The 21,603-nt window shown below is 37.7% G+C and overlaps 1 protein-coding gene across 6 annotated transcripts in view; it reads left to right on the forward strand.

The window, feature by feature from the left end:
* The window catches only part of CNOT4 (CCR4-NOT transcription complex subunit 4), a 145,360-nt gene that overhangs the window by 78,011 nt on the left and 45,746 nt on the right, over positions 1 to 21,603 (forward strand). For 3 of the 6 annotated variants that reach the window (XM_032401511.1, XM_032401513.1, XM_032401515.1), the window contains exons 4-7: positions 4,268 to 4,354; positions 5,297 to 5,398; positions 6,124 to 6,249; positions 9,801 to 9,934. In XM_032401511.1, the coding sequence (XP_032257402.1) occupies positions 4,268 to 4,354; positions 5,297 to 5,398; positions 6,124 to 6,249; positions 9,801 to 9,934 (449 nt within the window). The remainder of the gene's footprint in view (positions 1 to 4,267; positions 4,355 to 5,296; positions 5,399 to 6,123; positions 6,250 to 9,800; positions 9,935 to 21,603) is intronic. The other 3 variants (XM_032401512.1, XM_032401514.1, XM_032401516.1) reach the window with 1 other exon arrangement.

Below are 21,603 nucleotides of genomic sequence, written 5' to 3' on the forward strand. Positions count from 1 at the left end.
AAGTGTGCTGGGGATTTATAAACAGGGAAGTACAGAGTTTTTTGGGGAACATGTAACAGTGGGGAACTTGGCTAGTATAGAAATCCACAAAAAGCCTCCCAGAGGAAAGGATAAATTAAGAATTACTAGAGATTGGCTAGGCAGCAAATAAGGACAGGAGTGTCTCAGGTATTTGGTAGTCCAAGAGAGCAGCTTGTTTGAGGAACTAAAAGACTTAAAAGACAGAACCATGATATTTTACAAATGAGAAATTGAAGCATAGGGAAGTTAAGTGACTTAGTTAAGTGACCTGGGATCACACAGCTACTTCATAGCAGAGCCAGGACTAGAAACCACACGCCTTCCCAACCGACCAGTTTTTTTAAAGGTCCTATTTCAGTATATTTTACACTGATAATTGGTCTGTTGGTCATCCATTCATCCTCTGTCTGCTTACCAAGTTTATTTTCTCTGTAGTATCCATGATCACTTGACTATGTTACCAAAGAATATATAGGAAGACATTTTAAACATTAGGCATGCCATTGGGTGTTTATAATTCTCTCACATGGCTTTTTGTATTCTTTAGTACTATTATTTTTGTTTTTGTTTTGTTTTTTTTAAAGATTTTATTTGTTTATTTGACAGAGAGACAGGAGAGAGGGAATACTGGCAGGGGGAGTGGGAGAGGGAGAAGCAGGCTTCCCGCTGAGCAGGGAGCCCGATGTGGGGCTCGACCCCAGGACCCCGGGATCATGACCTGAGCCGAAGGCAGACGCTTAATGACTGAGCCATCCAGGCGCCCTCTATATTACTATTAAAGGTGGCTCACTGTGAAGTAAATATATGATATTTTGAATATATGGACCATGTAGTGATATGCAGGGTGTTTTACCTACTCCCCATACTTCTTAATCACTAGAATACTGTTTTGCTAGTTGTATGTTTAGGTAGAATCTGGAGTATTTAACTTAATATAGAAAGTTTAAATTATTTGGGGGTGCCTGGGTGGCTCAGTCGTTAAGCATCTGCCTTCAGCTCAGGTCATGATACCAGGGTCCTGGGATCGAGCTCCTCATTGGGCTCCCTGCTCAGCGGGAAGCCTGCTTCTCCCTCTCCCACTCCCCCTGCTTGTGTTCCTGCTCTCGCTATCTCTCTCTCTCTGTCAAATAAATAAATAAAATCTTTAAAAAAAAAAGGGGGTTTAACTTATTTGAATTTCCCTTGCCTGGGCAGGCCATTTCTTATCAGCCATAGGCCATTTGCTAATACTTTGAGGCCCACCAATGTTCTTTATCCATGTAATTCTTTTTGTTCAGTGCTGAAACAGTTATTTTTCGGTTAACATTTATTGAGTACTGGGCAGTGTGTAAGACACTGAGTATACACCAGTACAAAGGTAGTCCTTGCTTATTTTCAAACTAACAGTATAATACACTATGAGAAGTACTTTGTGCTGTGGAGGCACAAGAGAGAGCACCCGATCTTGGTGGGGAAGTATGTACTCTTCCACTGTCTTTGGGGAGAAGTGCTTCTGGTGCAGGAACTGTACAGATTCTTCAGGATGAGAAAGATGTCGGACTGCAAGTGATTTTTTTTTTTTGGCTGGAAGATTAGACTGCAGTGGTGAGAGATGAGGCTGGTGAGGTAAGTAGTAACATACTATGAAGGGCTTTCTAACCATGCAAAGGAGTTTGCACTTTATTCTAAAGGCAGTGGGAACCTGTTGAATGTTCTTAGGAACAGTGACATGGCTAGATTTGTGCTTTGAAAATAATCATTCTGGCTCCAGTGTGACATGTCAGTATAATTATATACAAGTCTTATGTTGTATTGAAGGTATTATACGCAAATACTGGACAGAAACTGTTTCCGTAAGTGAGTGGTTTTCAACCTTATCAGAGCCGGTAACCGTTTTTAAAAATATTTTATAACACTCTTTGACTTTTATGAAGTGATTTCATGATGTAAAGAAATAAAAGGAATAAAAGAGAAATAATTTATAAAAAGGACTATTTCTACATGTAAAATTTGGGTACCACTACTCTAGAACCTTGCTACTCAAGGTGTGGTTTCTGAGCTGGTAGATTAGTATCCCCTGGGTGCTTATTATGTAAACTCAGGCCCTGCTTAAGAGCTACTAGATCTGAATATGCAATTTAACTGGATCCTTAAATGATTTGTATGCATATTTAAGTTTGGGAAGTACTGTTTTTAAGTACACAATAAAATAGTAAGATGCTTACATTTGTGTGCAGAATCACCGTGTGACACCTACAAAGGCAGATTGTTATAGGTATATGTGTCGGCAATCCAGATACTATGAAAAGCCAATGATGTGATTTTTCTGAAATAACTCTTGGTATAATTCTGAACAAAGCACTTGTAGTCATACCTTAATTATGTATTATTTGCTTTCCTATAAATTCAACATATGTCAAAACTGTAGGGAACTACTTTTGATTTTATATATAATGTGGAATTTGTTTCTAGTTTCACTTAATTATAAATAGGTTTCTCAGCTACATGAATGTCTTGTAGAACATTCAAAAGTTGTGCAGGACAGTTCTTTACTGTGCAGGGCTAGCCAGAGCATTGTAAGCCATTCCTGGCTCCCATCCACTGAACATAAGCATGGCCTCCCAGTCACTTTGACAACCTCCCCCCAAAAAAAGCTCCCACAGATTTTTTAAATGCTCCCTTGAATGCTGCCTTCATTGAGAGCTACTACCATAAACTCAGATGTGATTTGAGATGCTGATGCAGCACAATGTGTGACCAGTCTGAACTCTTTGAAGCAGATATTTTGGTTCTGAAGTCCTGTGCTGAGTTGGTGTGCATCCAGTTGGAATATTGAGTGCAGTTCTAAACTCCACCAGCCAGGAAACTTTTCAGAATAAACTCTTCCCTACTCATCAACCCTGAGACTTTGCTGTGTACAACCTGAGGGTCATTGCTTTTGCCACTTAATAGTCTCATTTGTCTTGGGGGATTTGGTGGAAAAAAGATTGAAAACCAATACAGTCACCTCATCTTATAATCCATTAAAATTGGCTATAAAAAACATAACAACCTTGTACTTACAAGAACCTAAAGTAAACTGTGGTAAAAATAATTATGTTAATTAATTTGAAAACTGTTAAGAATTAATGATACCCCAGTCAGACTGTTTCACAAAGCTTTGATTCTTTCATATGCAGAACATACTAGCTAAGTTGTTAAGTATGTGAGAACGTTATCAAATTAGAATGTTTGGAAAGAATACTTTGCACACACATGGACAGGTATACACAGAATGCTTTCCTTGAGAGAGAGCTTGCTATTTGGGAAGGTTGTAGGAAAGTAGATCTATAGATAAATTCTAGGGAAAGAACAAAATTTAATTTTGAAGTAGTCGTGAATTACAAGGAGAGGTTTTTGTATCACGTTACATATTAGTCAAATTAGCCAAGGTCAAGTAAGTCTGTAAGAGAAGTTAAATGAATGTATGTAGTGATCACGAAGTAAAGGAAGTGACACAGATGCGAGGGGGAATAACCACCAAAAAGTAACCAGGTAATAGAGAAAGAAATGTATAAATTTGTTTCCTCAAGTTTTTTCCATCCATCACTACATATATCACCGCATGCATATATGTTATTTACCAGGAAAAGGGAGGAAAAAAACAGGAGATAATCAAGAAGTGGTAAAATTGACACAAAGAAACTAAGTACACACACACACACACACACACACACACACACACACACACACAGCATGAAGCTAAGGTTGAACATTGTTACCATATTTGCAATTTGTGGTTTAATATAATATATCAAATGTTATATACAATAGATTTATGAGTAGAGACTCTACTATGTCTGTTCTTGAGTTTCTGTCTCTGTTTAATACATAATTATTTTGGTCATTGTTTTGACAATTACTTTTTTATAAGGATTATCTGTTAATGAAAATGTGGTTAAGATATTTGATCTGTTTGGTGTTTAAGCACACTGTGAAGATAAGATCCCATGGATTATTGGTGCAGATATTAGAACATAGTGGGTAATACCAAACTTAGGGAGTCTTAGTTTCCATATAGTGGGTCAGTGAAGAATAGCTTTTAGACTCTGTTGATGATTTCCTATAGGTTAACCATACAAATTGTAATTAGGAAGTAGTCACATTTATTAGAAAACTTTAAAAATTATTTTCCTTTCACTGAAGAGGGATGGGGTATGTCCCCATTATAAGGATAACATTGATGAAAATGGGGACACATTATACCTTATTTCTTCTTCTTTTATAGGTTTTAAAACGACCAGAATATTTTGGGAAGTTTGGTAAAATACATAAAGTTGTCATCAATAATAGCACATCATATGCAGGCTCACAGGTAACTAATTATAGGGATTTTTGCCTTTCCTCCCCGTGGTCTAGGCTTGGCCTGGGCTGTTTAGAAGGAAAATCTGCTTTCTGGGATTTTCTAGAAAGTCTGAGGGTCAAGGATTTAAGCAGTGTAGTGACCTCTACTGGTGGGGTGGGGGAATTTCTGGTGCTCATTTGACTTCAGGACTTAAAGAGTGAATTGATAGTAGTAAGAAATAGTCAAACAAGATTAAGTGATGGTTTGAGTGGGAGGGGGAGTTGAGTCTATTATCAGGCAATGTAATAATTAGATGATGATTTCTAATTAATATTTTCAGATATTGAAAACTTAATAGAGCATCTTTGTTATGCTGGTATTAGCAGATAGAATACTTGCAAATTGCATTTATTTTTGGGAGAACATAATTTGACACGGTGTCTTTAAATTTTATTTTTTTAAATCTAATTTTCAAAGTTTGTTGTAACCTTGACGAGCCTGTCAAATGATTTAGAAAAATAAATACCAAGCCAGAGATGATACGTTATCCGTATTATATTTTAGTCTACTTAAAATCAGATAAGTACAATTGTTTTAAGATGAGCTAGGATATGGTTTAATCAAAGCTACTACTATTTCTGATTATTGTCATTATTATTATTATTTTTTTTAAGATTTTTATTTATTTGACAGAGAGAGTAAGAGAGGGAACACAAGTAGGGGGAGTGGGAGAGGGAGAAGCAGGCTCCCCATGGAGCAGGGAACCTGATGCGGGGCTCGATCCCAGGACCCTAGGATCATGACCTGAGCTGAACGCAGACGCTTAACAACTGAGCCACTCAGGCGCCCCTATTATTAATGATAGTAGTAGTAAAGGTCTTAAGAATTCCCTAGGCAGGGTGCAAAGGAATTGTTTTTTTTTTTAAAGTTTTTCTTGAATTTGAAACTAGTAACAGTGTGTTTTCACTTTAGGGTCCAAGTGCCAGTGCTTATGTAACCTATATCCGGTCAGAAGATGCTCTCAGAGCCATACAGTGTGTCAACAATGTGGTAGTAGATGGCAGAACACTTAAGGTAATATGGTCCTCTTGATTTTTTTTTAAGGGGGAAGAGATAAAATGTAACTAGGGGAGAGCCTACCATTTACTTATTACATTTGGAGGGAATCTGTTTGAAGATTGCCTCTTAAGCATCCATACTAACTTATGACAGCTAATTTGTTTACTGCCAGCTTATGGAGGGTCTTATTTTACCAGGTAGGAATAAACACATTCATTATCAGGTGATAATCTTTAAAAATCTGTATTTACACATAAATCTTATTTTGTGAAAATAGGATCTATTATTCATATCGGAAATAGAGAATCGTTCTAATTTGTCATCCTTAAAGATTTGGCCACTGATCAATTAAGGTTTGAGTAAAGGGTCGCACTAAGCCATGCTTTATATAAATGGAAAAAGGATGACATAACTAGAAAAAAGAATTTGCTTAGGTGCCTAACTTTTGTAATGTGAAATAGATTTTGTGTATCTTCTCTTCTGATCTCTAGGGAGGATGATTTGGGTACTCAAGTTCTGGAAACCCTAACTGAGGTGTTTTCTTTAGTTCTTCCAAAGGAGCATCATCTTTAATAGATCCTGCTAGTAATAGTTTAGTTCTCCAGTATTCAGAGCCATACCTCTTGTTTTGTCATGTCTGTGCCTTATTTGAGGTGAAGTGAAAACAACAAACATGGAAATTCTCATTGTGCCAATTCACATTTTGGGTCCTTTTATCCCCCTCCCTACTCTTTCTGCAGGCATCTCTAGGTACAACAAAATACTGCAGTTACTTCTTAAAGAATATGCAGTGTCCAAAGCCTGACTGCATGTATCTACATGAATTGGGGGATGAGGCGGCCAGCTTCACAAAAGAGGAAATGCAGGTAGTAAAATAATGTGAATTAAAACTTTGCAGAAAAGGGAGTATTTTTCTTTATAAATTAAAATTGCAAAAGCAAGAACTAGGGATTTAATTTTTTTAATTGTTATTAAAGTAGCATTTTCCAGTGTTCCATGGAATGTCATTTCTACAGAATATTGTTATAATAAAAATGGGTCTATAGTCCATTAAGTTTGAAAATGCTAGATTAATGAAGATAGTTTTCTTTCCTGCAGGACTTCTCAGAGTCTTTAATATGCTAATACAGATCCAAGAAGGGAATGTACAATCAGAACTTAATTGACCAAGGAAAGCATTTTGGTAAATGCTACTTTAGGGGGAATATCAACAAAATGGAAGCTAAGTGGGTTACTGTAATTATGAGGTTTTTTTTCCTTCCTAATTTCCACTCTTTATAGAACATGCTAGAAAATAATAACCTATCAAATGTTGCTGATAACCTAACATTTTTATAAAATGATTTTTTCTATGAAAGTGTACTGAGTCAGTGTCCTGTGAAGGATGAACTGAAGGTTTATTATCCTGTGTTCTTTTTTATATTTCCTGTTCTCTGTTCTCCTTTCAATTTGTAGTATTATAAACATGACAAATAAAAATGTTGACCATATGCATATTAAATAAGGATTATACCAAAGCACAATGCTGCACTTCCCTATTACAGATGAGGACATCAGATTGTTGCTGTGGACTTTTGCAGGAATACCTCTCATTTAGAAGATAGAGGGGCATTGATTGCCACCTTGGACTCTCCATGTTAAACTAGAGAAAGTCTAGTAGGGTCTCTGTTAAGAGCAGATTGTTAAAATGAAATATTACCCTTTTTTTGACTTGAAGTTATTTCAGATTTAAGTTCCATTATAATCGATTCATTGGAATTTCTTGATTGTATTTCTTTATGGTCCCAAAACAGTGTTAAAATAAGGTCTCTGTGATATTTAATGGGAACAGATGACTTCTTACTTAATAAATGCTTGTTGATTTTTTTTTTTTCTTTTTTTGGGTGAAACATTCTGGATAGAATCGAAGGTTGAACCATTCCAAACTAAATTTTGACATGTAAAGAATATGCATTACTCATGCTACTATTATAGTGAAGATTTCTGTCAATAATCTCAGCCCAAGTTGATCTCATTTTGAGTATTATTGAATTGTAAACAAAAATGGACAGACAGTCCCATGGAACTGACTTGTAATGGGATTTAACCCGTCTTTGTGGACTGCCCCTGTAAAATCATTTGAGTATTAGTTTTAGCTCTTAGTTGCTAATGAAAGCCATAATGTCTCCTGAAGTATTGATTGTAGAAAAAAATTTAAAGGCTTTTCATGTTTTAAAGATGTAAAATCCACATCTAACTGTATTTTTTTCTTAATAATTTAAAATTCATATTGTGATGAATTTATCTGCTCTTTATGTGAGTTTAAAATTAATTTGAAAAGAGGTTTCTTTATTAAAACAGTTCCTCTGTATAGAAAGGAAATTTGAACAAATTATATCATGGCAAAAGTCAGATCTTTCCTTGTTACTGCATAATTGAAAATTTAGTACCATATGAAATATTTATAGATCCATTTGGAACAGGCAGGAAGGAGCCCCCTCAAAACAGGGCACAATGCATTGTGCAGTGTATATGATACAGTCCTACTTGATTAGATGATGTTGCCCTTGCTTGTTTTTATTGTTTTGTGTTTGTTTTGATCTGTCCCTTTCTGGGTTTGGTTTTCCTGTAACATCTAGTTAGACCACACTTCTAAAATAATTAAACAATCCTGAAGGTAAGTAAAAATGTCCTTTCAGTCATGATATACATGCAAATAGTAAAAAGTCATTCAAGGTAACTTCATTGTAACTTATTTTTTTTAAGATTTTATTTATTTTTGAGAGAGAGAGTGTGGCACGAGAGGAGGGAGGAAGGGCAGAGGGAGAAGCAGACTCCCCAGTGAGCAAGGAGCCTGATGTGGGACTCAATCCCAGGACCCTAGGATCATGACCTGAGCCGAAGGCAGATGCTTAACCAACTGAGCCACTCAGGCGCTCCTCATTGTAATTTATTTTTGTGTATGACTAATTTCCGGAGGCAGACTTTGCCTAATTTCTCTGAAACGTTTGTGACACTGTCTTCTGATATACAGCATCCAACTACAGGAAATACAGATTTTGTTGTATATAGAACACTGATCTTCAAACTTTCTGTAAAGAGCCAATTAGTAAATATTATAGGCTTTCTGGGCCTATCTGGTCTTTGTAGTAAATACTCAAATTCTTCTGTTGTAGCAGAGACAAGCCATAGACAGCAAGTAAATGAATGAGCATGACTATTCCAATAAAACTTTATAAAAACAAAGGGGCTGAGGTGCCTGGGTGGCTCAGTTGGTTAAGTGTCTGCTTTTGGCTCAGATCATGATCCCAGGGTCCTGGGATTGAGGCCCACATTGGGCTCCCTGCTCAGTGGGGAGTCTGCTTCTCCCGCTCCTGCTCCCCTCTGCTTGTGCTCTTTCTCTTTCTCTTTCTCTCTCTGTCAAATAAATAAATCTTTAAAAAAAAAAGACGGGCGCCTGGGTGGGTCAGTCGCTAAACGTCTGCCTTTGGCTCAGGTCATGATCCCAGGGTCCTGGGATTGAGCCCTGCATCAGGCTCCCTGCTCCGTGGGAAGCCTGCTTCCCCCTTTCCCACTCCCCCTGCTTGTGTTCTGTCTCTCTCTGTCAAATAAATAAATAAAATCTTTTTTTTTTTTTAAAGATTTTATTTATTTATTTGACAGAGGGAGACACAGCAAGAGAGGGAACACAAGCAGGGGGAGTGGGAGAGGGAGAAGCAGGCTTCCCACCGAGCAGGGAGCCTGATGCGGGACTCGATGCAGAACTCGATCCCAGGACCCTGGGATCACGACCTGAGCCGAAGGCAGACGCTTAATGACTGAGCCACCCAGGTGCCCCTAAATAAATAAAATCTTTAAAAACAAACAAACAAACAAACAACTAGAGGCCCTTTTCAACCTGTTTCCCCATCTTTTATTTAAGAATGAAGTCTTCTAACAGGCCATTACAAAATTTTCAGATCACCAAAAAATATTAATTTCTCTTTTTAAAAGAGATGAATACATTGTAAATAGTACACAGATGAAGAGTCTTAATACATTTTTCATTATCTTGACATACAGTAAGAACTCCATTACTTTGTTTTTACATAAAAATTAATGTATTTTAAGCTCCAGACCAGGGACTGGCAGTTTACTACCACACAGGCGCCCCAGGCCTCTAGTTTTTTGAGCTGGCAAAAAAGTTGTCTGTTGATACGCTTTTCTGCACAATAAATGGTTGATGAAATCCTTAATTAATGGCATATATATCATGTAGTTTTGTAGGAAGAACTTTCATTGGTCTACCAGTTCTGTGACATCATCCTCACGGGGTTCTCTATGCCATGAAAAATCCTTACATGTTTATTTAGGATATCTTTAATAATTCAGAAAGTAAGTCATTTTATACCAGCCATTTTGTGAACCCCACTGCAGTTTTAATTTCTTCTTCCATTAGGCGGGTAAGCACCAAGAATATGAACAGAAACTACTTCAAGAATTATATAAGTTAAACCCCAATTTTCTTCAACTATCTACGGGTTCAGTTGATAAGAATAAGAACAAAGTGACACCACTGCAGAGGTATGATACGTAAGTACCGATATTAGTATAATCAGACACCTTACCTTCATGTCTGTCGATCCTCTCTTCTCATTTTACATCTTCTTCAGGCAGAATTCTTTTTGACAGTGTCTATCATTTGTGCAGAATTGTTGCATTATATAGGAAATGTTGAGTCACAGTTTCTGGGTTTGAATGTTTGCTGCCTGCCGCTCCCTGGTAATACTTCAGATGGGCCTCTTGATGGCTACCCCTTTGCGTTGATTTGCAGACTGCCCTGGACCCTCAGAACACCCTCCTTGAAAAAAAAAGGAATTAAGGGATGTTGGTTATTGAAAGGCTCTTATTACTAATTAAGGTTTCCCCTGATATAATGAGGGGGAAAATATTGTAAAAGGGGGAGTGGGAGTTATCTGAAGCATTGTATGTTGGGGACCCAAATATTTGTGGTTTTTTAGTCACAGAAATCATTAAAGTCTTATATCCTCTGAACGAGGAGGATTCAGAATCTTATTCATCTTACGAAACAACTTACTTTTGTGTAGACCTGTATTATGTCAGTGTTTAAATGAATTTATAGTCTGAGGTACAGAGTCATTCTGATGTGGTGATCTTCACATTTTGGGTTATATTTGGTCATGGCCTGTCAAAATGGTATGATAAATAAAAACAATAACTTTAGGGTTGTACTCTATCCCAGATGTTCCTTAAGTTTGATGTGTTAGGATCTTGTTAATGTTTTTTAATTTGGTAAGTTTAATTTTTATAAAATGAATTCATTTGAAGTAAATAGCTATGATTAGTTTAGATATGTTGATTTTCTTTCTTTTTTTTTTTTTAACTTATTCCAAAGTTAAATTTGTTTAAAGTGATATTCTAAATGTCTGGTTGTTACTTGTTATAGTCCAGCATTTAGCGCTAAAGTAATATAAGGGCCATTTTTCAAATGTAGCTAGTAGTAACTACATATATTGTCATCAGGTCAGTTTCTTCAGCTACTTATTCTTGTATTTAAATTCTTGAAGTCCTTGTTAAGTTTATTCACTTTGATGGTAAAGATTATTTAAAAGGCTATTCAAGTTTGTTTATATACACACACACACACACACATATGCACATGTACATACATGTGTATATAAATATATATTAAAGAGGCCACAGAGCAAAACATAAAATTACTGTATAGTAAACTATGTGAAATTTGTTTATATCAAAGCTAAGAATTAAAGCTAAGTCCAAAAGAAATCTTTTTGGGATGATAAGCTTTGACCCTTTCCGTTGATCTTTTTGTACCTACTCCTTTCTACTCCTGGATGTTTACTTTGTTATGAACCATATTCTATTACTTACCTCATTGGTTGCTAACTCAATAGTGCTTCATATAAGAATGGGGTTACCATAGTAAAAATTTTTTTCAGATGATTTAATGTTTATATACATCACTGTTTTCATTAAAAATGTCATTCTAATTAAAACCATATTCTGGGTTTATAGCCCCTAGCGAATTCAGACCAGAAATTTAAAATTTAGATCATCTCTTTGAGATAATGTTTTTTATTTCCCAAATATAAAAGTAATATGTTTCTACTTAAGGAAATTTGAAAAATATATAAAAGCATACAGAAGAAAGTAAATATTGTATGTGATCTCAATACTCAAGACATTTTCCCTGAAAATGATTTGATGTGTTTCCTGCAGTGTGTATTTCTTTGTAGTCCTTTTCCTTCTTGTGAATGTATATATACACAAAATACATTGGTTTGTTATGTTTTAAAACTTAATACTCATTATTATGAATATTTTCCTTTGTCATGAAAACAGTTTTTTATGGCTGCATGGTATTTCATTATACATGAGCATTTGAAATTTATTAAAGCAACCTCCTGCTGGTGTATATTATTTTCATTTTGGTGCTCTTATTTATGACACTGTGATGAACATTTTTTCATATAAACATTTTGGTTATTGCTTTGATGCTCTTTGAAGTAGAACTGCTGAGTCAAAGATGATGAGTACTATTTCCTTGAATTGAATATTTTTTCTGCACATTTGCCAATTTGATTAAAAAAAGCTGTCTCATTTTAATTTGTATTTGAATAATAGAGTGAATGAACTTCTTATAGATTGTGAATTCGTATCTGTTTGTTATGTTTTATTGATGTATTTAAGTGTTGTATGTGCATTATACAGAATTAACTTTCCCCAATTAGTTGACCAGTCTACTTGTGTTTCAAAATAGTTGAATTTATAAATCAATTTTGGAAGAATTTCTATTCTGCAATATAACATTGAATGTTCTAAACCAATAGCATGGTATATCTCTCCAAGTCTTTTGTGTCTCTTAGGAAAGAATTTGTTGGTGTCTTTTCCCTGCTTTATTGTATTGCATCTCCCACCACCACCTCTTCCTATTTGAGAATTCCGAAGCTAAAAATTAAAGACCAGTGTTAGAAAGTGGTGCTATCAGGCATCCTTGTCTCATTCTTTATAGGGCTATCTCCCTATTTTATAAGGCTGTCTCCAGTGTTTTATTCACTTGTAAATGTGATTTTGACCATTTATTTGAGATAAGTATTTTTAATCACAATATGAGAATACCTTGTTATTTGTAATTTGTTGAGTTTTTTTCTTTAGATTGAAAGTGAGAACTGACATTTACTAAATGTCCTTTTGGCCTTTATAACAAGTATTTAGTTTTTCTTCAACTTGTTTTTTTGTAATCAGTTATTATTAGATTTACTAATATATTACTGACTTTGCCTTCATATAAAGTGTAGTCAGAACACATTTATAACTGTTTCAGTAGCAGGAGGGGAATGTCCTGGATACCACGGAGTATAAAACAAAGTACTCATTTAATAACTGCCCAAAGCCAGTTGTTACTGAACCTCAGCTAGGACCAGAATAAATTTTGACATGGTTACCTGTGCTTTGCATAAGTACACAATATAGGAAGGTTTCTTTGGGGATGGAGAAGGGTTGTTTTTTGTTGGTTTAATTCAGGTCCCCCAAATTTAAGGACATGTGATGGCCCAAGGTACAGAGAGTTCTTGTTTTGGCAAGCTCTTATAGCTTGTTTTCTTTCCATGCCAACCCCTGCAAAAGATTAAGTTCAACTGACTGTCAGTGCTGCTGAAGGTCTGCTTTGATCTCCATTTCCACATTGTCACTGTACGGGGTATAGTGATAGGGATGAATTTGTAGATAATTTTCCTTCTTCCCATAGGGAAGACTTGTCAAGTTAGAAAGATGAACAGTATGACTCTTTCCATGGTCCTACCCAGGAGATATGTTTTTCTTATTCAAGATAAGTTGAGAATTAAGCTTTATGGGGAAGAATGAAAAAGAATGGTTTCTTTCTGTCTCTTCTTGTCATTCACATGTAGTGAATAGCAGTTTTACAAGAACTGCAGGAAAACAAAACCTGGAACCTTATGAATTGATACTAAACCTAAAATGTAGTTTCCTCTTACTTCTAATTAAGCCAGAGTACAAATATTAAGAGTATCATAGCTACTGAATCCTCACTGAACCCTGACATGGTCCTGATACACATACATAAGTGAAGTTTCTATAGTGTGTCTTACTCCTGTTTCACTTAAATGAACAGTAAATTATGAAAGGGTATATGCCATTTGTTCTCACCACCCCCCATGATGATGCATTCCAGAGTATATCAGTCAGATGGAGTATAGATATGCTAGTTTTCTATATTAATCAGTTACTTTGAAATGATGAATACAAATGACGAGAATGGGGAATAAGGAAACCATGCAGTAGTGATGCTTAATTAAGGACTGGGGCTATTTTAAGTTTGGGGCTTTGAAATACCTTCATTTAGGTTGAGACACTATTTGTGCCCCAACTGAAAACTGTGAAAGGAATAGTAGCTAGATGGGCTACTGTGCCCAGGGACAGTGAGTAGGCCTACATAAGAATTTGGGGAGCACATTATTGGGTATATAGATCACTCAAGGTAAATGGTTATGACCTGACACTGTCGCTTAGACAAGCCACCATTGAAGGAGTGGGGATGTTCAGCTTTAGACTGAGCTGAGAAGAGGGTTGGCGTCTTGTGTGTGCCTTCAGTCTCCGTTGTCCTGTGTGGGAGATACCATTGTTATCTTGCCAGACCAGGGACTGGCAGAGGCCCGGGGCCCAGTTGTTACCTTACTACTGGCAAGGAAAACTGGGACTGGCAAGGCTCAGAGAGTTTAAATAATTCACCAGTATCCCACACAAATAAGTGATAGACCAGATTCTGACCAAAGTTGCTGTCGCTTTTACCCCCAGGCTCATTCTCCCACTCTGCACTGCTCAGTCTAGAGGAGGTAAAATTCTTAAGAGACTTTAACTTGAATCAAAAACTCTTAACGTGAATCAAACTAATTGACTTAAAGACTATGTCACAACTAATATGTAGTTTGACCATGAAGGTCTCGGGTCTGTAAGGTTTATTATCTCAGGATAAATTGGATATACTATACATCCCAGGAATTAATGGTATTTTAAGCAAAAGCTTTCCTAAACCGCAGTTTGGTGGCAGTAGAGGAAAAGCTAAAGAAAGGAAAATGACTATAGGAATTTGTCAGTTTTTATTACATCGAAGGAAAATGCATGTCTTTTTAAAAACAGCTATATCTTTATTGAAAATCAAGTATAAGCTTTGATAGACTGCGGGCATAGTCAGAGTGCCTTTTTTATTCAGCATAATGGGAGTGGTCCCTGCATGAATCTTGTTCTCCTACTCTGACATCATTTAGTCTGGTTTGATTTAGAAAAGGTATGGTCCCAGAGACTTGTTGAAAATAGTCTTGGGTAGAGCTTGTTAAATCATGAACAGGCTTCAGCACATCTGTGAACTCTCTGAAATTTTATCAGATTTTGTGTGTGTGTGTGTACATTTTTCTGGAGAGAGGACCCATGACTTAATAATAATTATAAATTGCACCTGTGTGTGCTAGTACTTACAGATAGAAGTGATTTCAGCAGTGATTCTCAAACTATGGTCAGGTGCCATGAGAGATGGCCTACATTTTTTTTTTTTTTTTTTTGTAAAATGGATCCCCAGAAAGGCATTCTCCCTTTTATAATAGATAAATGATTTGCAGTTCCCTTTTTTTTTTTGCATGAAACTCAAGGCAACTTACTAGTAAACTAAGTAGATGAATTAGTAAGATTTGCATTGCCTTCTGGGTGTGTATATTAAAATTAGTGAGCTGTAAGATTTTTCTGACCTTTGTTCTCAGAGTCTTTTTTCTTATTTCTCCTAAGAAATTTTATTCCCATTCTGTATTTGGAAATATAAAGTTACTGCACATGTGCACATACATGCTGGAAAACTAGTACCGAGTTTTGGTGTCTTGTTCCACCTACATAGAATATTTTCAAGAAAGTTAGAGAGCCACTGGTATTTTTTTTCCCAGAGGGTGGGGTATAATGAGTGTTGGGGGATGGATAGTTAAATGAGCAGTTGTGTGTTTAAATTCTACTTAAGTATATAGTATCTTTTAAAAGATCAACCTTTATTACTGAAATAGAAAATTAAAATGAATAGATGGAGACAGTTTGACTTGCTGCTTTTGAAAGCTGGCCACAGCCTATGTGTTTAGGATGGTAGATGTTTATCTTGCAACTTTAATCTTAAGAATAATTGAATTTTTTTATTAGTAGTAATCAAAACATTTATTTTCGCTCATGCTCAGTACATCCTGGAGTAATTGAGAAAATTCCAATTAAAATTGTATTTGCCAAACTATAATCAGTCCAGATTATTGATGCATTTTTTCTTACCATGTTAATAGCTCATTGTGCCACATTATGTAAGAGGTGGCCGTATTTTAGTAGTAAAGTAATACTTGAGATGTTAATGTATATCTGAAGCCTGTATCAGATAAACTGTAAAGGCAAGGTACCTGTCTGTAGCTTAAATTTGTCCTTTGCAGTAGCAGCTGTAGATCTCAGTTATTTAAGATGGGCAAGCACGAAAAATTAAAATGAATTCTTCTAAATGAATATGGAGTATTTAATTTAGGAGCAGTGTGAGTATGTATTTGTATATACAGTAACATGACACTGAAATTTGGAAATGTCCATTATGTTGGCATTAAATTATACCTTATTTCCGAAATGCAACCATAATTAGCACAATCATGGAGACTTTGTCTTTTCAATATGATGAACACGAGGACTAGACCTTCTCAGTATTTTTTCTGTCCCCACTCCCAGTCTGGAAAATGGTCTTTTCTGTGATCTTTCTCCTATGTAACTTGTTTTATGTTGCAAATTTTAGAAAGCTGCCAAGAGACTATTTTCAGGAGTTTGATGGCATCGCTACCAAGAATTAGAAAGGAAGTCAAATTCGAGCACTGTCTTTGGGGCAAGTTAGAAGCTAGCATCTGAAGATCCAAACAGAAGAGTAGCTGTGTCACACTGCCTACTTGCAGATAGTTGTAGATCGTGGTTTCTTCATCTGTGAAACCTTTTGAATTTGATAATAATGATTGCTTCTAGCTCTACAATCCAGTAACGGTGCGCCTCTTCAGTTCCACTAGTGTAGTAATCATCAGATACCAGGTGTTGCCGTTTAGACTAAATCAGCATCTCTAGAAACAGATTCTGGATATACACTCTATATTTCAAAAAAATAAATATACATATTTATTTAATGCCATAGCACTGGATTCCAACTTTTGGGTTAGTTGAAAAATACTTATTCCTGAGAAATCTATAATCTCACCATAGATTTCTGAACTATTTAGGACTAGGACTTTAAAAAAACTCAGACTATTTCTACGAAGATGTTACATGTTTACAAATTTTCATTTACAGACATTTACACACACAGCATTGCCTTCTGGAAATATCTTGATTGTGTTTTGAGACCCACCTACCTTTCAGAACTGCTTAGTCCCACTTGAATCCAGTGCTTTTCAGTCAGTTGTGTGGTATTTAAAGATTTAGGTGTTTTGATTTCTCTTTCTCTCAGCATTATTACTGGGCAACGATGATTCCAAGGCTAACATGCCATTCCTTCAGTTCTTGGACCAAATGAACTCTGAGTATGCCTGCTGCAGCCCAGACCCTGAGTGCTTGTTGCTACGGCAGAACTTGTGAAAATTCTATTGGGACAGTCAGGCCTTTCCTCAGGGCCCTACCTAGTTGGCTGAGATGATGTTTAATCTCTTTAATTCTGATTCAGGCTCAGAGGGCTCAGTCGGAGCAAGGAGAGGCAGACCTCAAAGCACCTGTGGAGAGCCAGCAGCAGGAGATTGAATCCTGGAACCTGGAATTAAGGGCTAAGATGGAGAAGCTGGTGAAATCCATCAGCCAACTGAAGGACCGCAAGGATGCCTTCTACTTGTGATAGAAGACCCAGCCCCAGTGAGGATGTCCTCTTTAGACCCCCATCAGACCAGACATTAGCAGCTTCTGGAGAAAACCCCGTGAATGGGACAAAAGGAAAAAGGAGGTGCTGGATACCTTTAAAGCACTGCAAGCCATTACCTACCCTAATCAAGCTACTGCCAGAGTTGGAGGCATGGAAAGCCCCGCAGCGAAATGCTTGCATTGGCATTGGCACCTGGACCACAGATGGAAAAGTTGGAGAAGTGTTCATGGCTGGAGGAAAGCTGTTGTTTTTCATTTGTATTAACTGCTGGAGGACCTGAAGGGACTGCGTCACCTGGTTAGCTATCAGGATGACTCTCTAACCAAAGAGGAAGGTCCTGTTCACAGCGTTGCTAAAGTGTCTGCTTCAGAAAGCCTTTGTGGTAGAAACCCAGCCTTGCATGGCCCAAACTCCCCACCAGCCCTTCATCTTCAAGAGTGAGAGGAAGTTTACTGTCCTACAAGGCTGCTGGTAAGATTCCAGGAAGGCAGTGGGTCACTGACTGCAGAAGTCCCCATTGACAGGAATCCTTCTCAGGTACAAGGTCTCCAGAAGTTCAACATTCTGACTTCAAACAAGAAAACTTTGACCCCTGAGAACGGGCAGAGTCAGGGTTTAATGTATAATTTTGGCTACTTGACTCTGGTAGAGCAACATTCAGTTGGTTTCAGAAAGGGCATCATTAGGGACTGCTGAGGGTGATGGAGGAATAGTACATTATCAGTGTCATGGTTGGATACACCTACCAGGGTCTGAAGCAGGAGCTGAAAACAGATAGCCCTTTGTGTGATTATTTCTAACCTGAAGCTACTCAGTTGCTTGGGCCTTGGTTCTCTGGTTCAGTCTGCTCAGCTTAAGCTCTCAGAATCAGCAGTTTTTTTCTAGGCACCCCCCCCCCCCCCCCGGCCCACCCAAAGCCCTCCTGGAGCTTGCTGGGCCCTGCTCTCAGTTGGCAGTTCTCCTCCTGTATTGGCCGAGACCTTGACCTGGAACAGCTGAGCATGCTGAAGGACAAGCTGTTTGGGCAGGACTCTAGGATTGAGGGTACATTGTTGTCCTGGGCTGACTTCACGAAGCAAGAGAGCCCCCCCACCCCATGCAAGCTACCATTCTAGACATGGTTGCACAAAAATCTGGACTTGGTACATGACCACCTGAGGAATCTGTGGAATGATGGCCCTATCATGGGCTTTGTGAGCTGGAGCCAGGAGCACCAGCTGCTGAAGAAGACCCATCTCTGGAGCCTTTCTGCTACATTTCAGCAAATCATTGGAAGGGGACATAACCTGCTCCAGGGTGGAACCTCAGGACAGTGATAAGGTGATCTACTCTGTGCCGCCCAACAGCAGGGAGGTACTGCAGTCACTCCTGCTGACTGGACTCATCCAGCACTACCAACTGCTTTCGGAGGGAGAATATACCTGAGAATATGCTGTACTGCCTCTATCCCTGAATCCCCTGGAGTGAGGCTTTTGGGTACTACCACCAAGAGAAAGTTAATCTCCAGGAACAGAGGAAATACCTGAAACATAGGCTTCTTGTGCTGTCTGTAGACAGGTGGATGAGCTGCAACAACCACTGGAGCTTAAGCTGGAGCCAGAATTGGATTCATTAGGGCTGGAGCCCAGGATGGCATAAGGGCCAGAGCTAGGCCTGGAGTTAGAGCCACTGCTTGAGGCAGGACGGATCTGGAGCCAGCACTGGAGCCTACACTAGGCGTGGTGGCACAGAGAGTGCCAGAGCCAATCCTGGGACCAGAACTGAAGCTGGAGCCTATTCTAGAGCCATTCCCAGGGAACCTCAGGAGACAACTACCGTTGCTCTATGATATGCTTGTAGTGTAACTTGAGATGCAAATGAAAGTGGGGCCCCTGTGCATTTTGGTGTTTCCTGGTTATGTTAGAGCAACAGACTTGTTCAGAAAGAGGCCTTTCTGAACAGAAGTGGCTAATAAACTTTGTGCTGACCTAGAAAAGAAAACTGTAGATTTTTTGTTTGCTTATTTTTAAATAAAAAAGCCCTGTGCAGTTTATCTTAGTGTACCCAATCTTCTTTCATCTGGTATTATGAGGACTTGGCAGTTCTTGACAAGAGAATAGTCCATTTCATGGAGTAGGTGTCTTTCTTCCATATTAAATGTGGTATTTATTAAAGTTTATTTTCCTTTCTTAACCTTCTTGGCGTGATAATGGGTTGGTGGATGTTGAATGTAAAACAACAAATACTTTTTTTTTTTTTTTAAGATTTTTTATTTATTTATTTGACAGAGAGATAGAGAGAGAGAACAAGTAGGCAGAGAGGCAGGCAGAGGGAGAGGGAGAAGCAGGCTCCCCGCCGAGCAGGGAGCCTGATGCGGGGCTCGATCCCAGGACCCTGGGATCATGACCTGAGCCGAAGGCAGCTGCTTAACCAACTGAGCCACCCAGGCACCCCTAAAACAACAAATACTTAATATGACTATAACTTAAGCAGACACAGAGCTTGATGAGGAAGGAAGTTCACACCCAGTACTAGGGAAGTTGTGAGAACTCTGACCTGTTAGCGGTAGTCTTGGGATAAGTGTTACCTGTCCAGCCATTAGAGATCCAAGGAGTTCACATTTATTAGAATTGGAATTTGTAAATATATTTTTTTTTCTGTTGAGATTATACATGCATTTGCAGGGATTCTCCCATCTGTATTTTCTTTTGCACTGATAAGGTTGCACTTACAATGGCAGGTTTAACTATAATTTGACTCTTTACAGCCTACGTAGGAAATAAAAACAATTTTTAGTTTTATCTTTATTCTTAAAGCTTTTCATTTATTATTCCTTGAATAGTTAATTTTAAGGTAAATTGAAAAATATATTAAAACTGAGTGGAACATAAGCTTACTGATAACCTTGCCCCAATCCTGTTTTTTTAGCAGCTGTCTTTGGTTTAATGACACTGATCTAGAAATTTTTAAGCATCTTTGGTAAACCTTTCCCATGCAAAGCATCAAATGCTATAAATCAGTAGTTATGAAACCTCAGTTGGCATGGGGACTAGATAAGTTAGTTGTAATCCAGAAACATTATCAAGGTTTATTCTGAATGCAGTATTTTCATAGATTGCCCTTGACATTAGCAAGACTAACCTCACCTATACTGAAAATTAATATTTAGTGCTCTTTAATGGTGGTGGCTGAGAACCTGAACTGAGGTAAAGACACTGCAATTCTTCCTCTGTAATGTCTTGCTTTCATCCTTTTGTTTCCATTATTTCTGTTTCCTCTCACCTTTAAGCCTTTATTCTCGTAAGAATAGCACAAGTTTGGGGAAGATGGTGGAGTAGGGAGCACCAGGAATCTGTCTCCCAACCTGGACAACAATTGCACTGGCAGAATCTGTCTGATGTAGCTATTTTGGAACTCTGAAATCTGTTGAAGGCTTGCAAATTCCATGGAAAGACTTGGGTTAATTTTGGTCAATTTCAGCTCTTAGGCCAAGCTGCTATCTATCCTCTACCCCCAGCCACGTGGCAGGCAGCTGTGCACATGTTCCTGGAGTAGCTTGCACTTAGCTTGCAGAAGCCAGGGTGGGCAAAAAGACCCTGGCTTTCATATATTGAGGATCTTTGCTCTAATTGCTCATTACTGCTTCTGATCACAGAGGTGCAGACAAAGAAGTAGGCAACCATTGTTGCAAGCCCCTCCCCCTCTGGCTGAAATGATACCCAGGGGATTTAAAGGACTAGTGTCCTTCCCCTCTTTTCCCCTTTCAGTTTTTCCTTTTCCTCCTTTTGGGTGCTAGATATTAAAGACTAGGAGATTCAAAAACAACTGCATATTGGGAGAAATGTAGGGTTTGTGCATGGCTAGAAAAAGGCTCAGAAAAGACCTCAGAAGACTTTAAATTTATACCTAGGGCTGATCTTTTGCACAGAGACCGCCTGCAAAAAAGCAAACAAATAACAAAAAAAGCAAACAGTGAGAAGGGGGAGAATCTGATTTCTAAAGGTACTACGTTACTAGACTCAAAGGGCCAGTGTTCAGTAAAAAATCAGTTATGTATATAAAAGAAACAAAAGTATGGCTCATTCAAAAGAAAGAATGATCAACAGAAACTTCCTGAAAAAAAACCCAATGGCAGATACAGTAGACAAAGACTTTTAAAAAAACTCTTTTAGATTCCTAAGGAACTAAAAGAAGATGTGGAGAAAGTAAGACAAAGTATGAACAAAAGGGAAATACCAATTTTAAAAAGTAGGAAAGCAAAAAGAAATTCTGGATCTGAAAAGTACAGTAATTTAAATGAAAAATTCACTAGAGGATTCAAAGGCAGATT

This window comes from Phoca vitulina, unplaced genomic scaffold (assembly GCF_004348235.1).
Source record: "Phoca vitulina isolate PV1807 unplaced genomic scaffold, GSC_HSeal_1.0 scaffold4, whole genome shotgun sequence".
Lineage (NCBI taxonomy): Eukaryota > Metazoa > Chordata > Mammalia > Carnivora > Phocidae > Phoca > Phoca vitulina.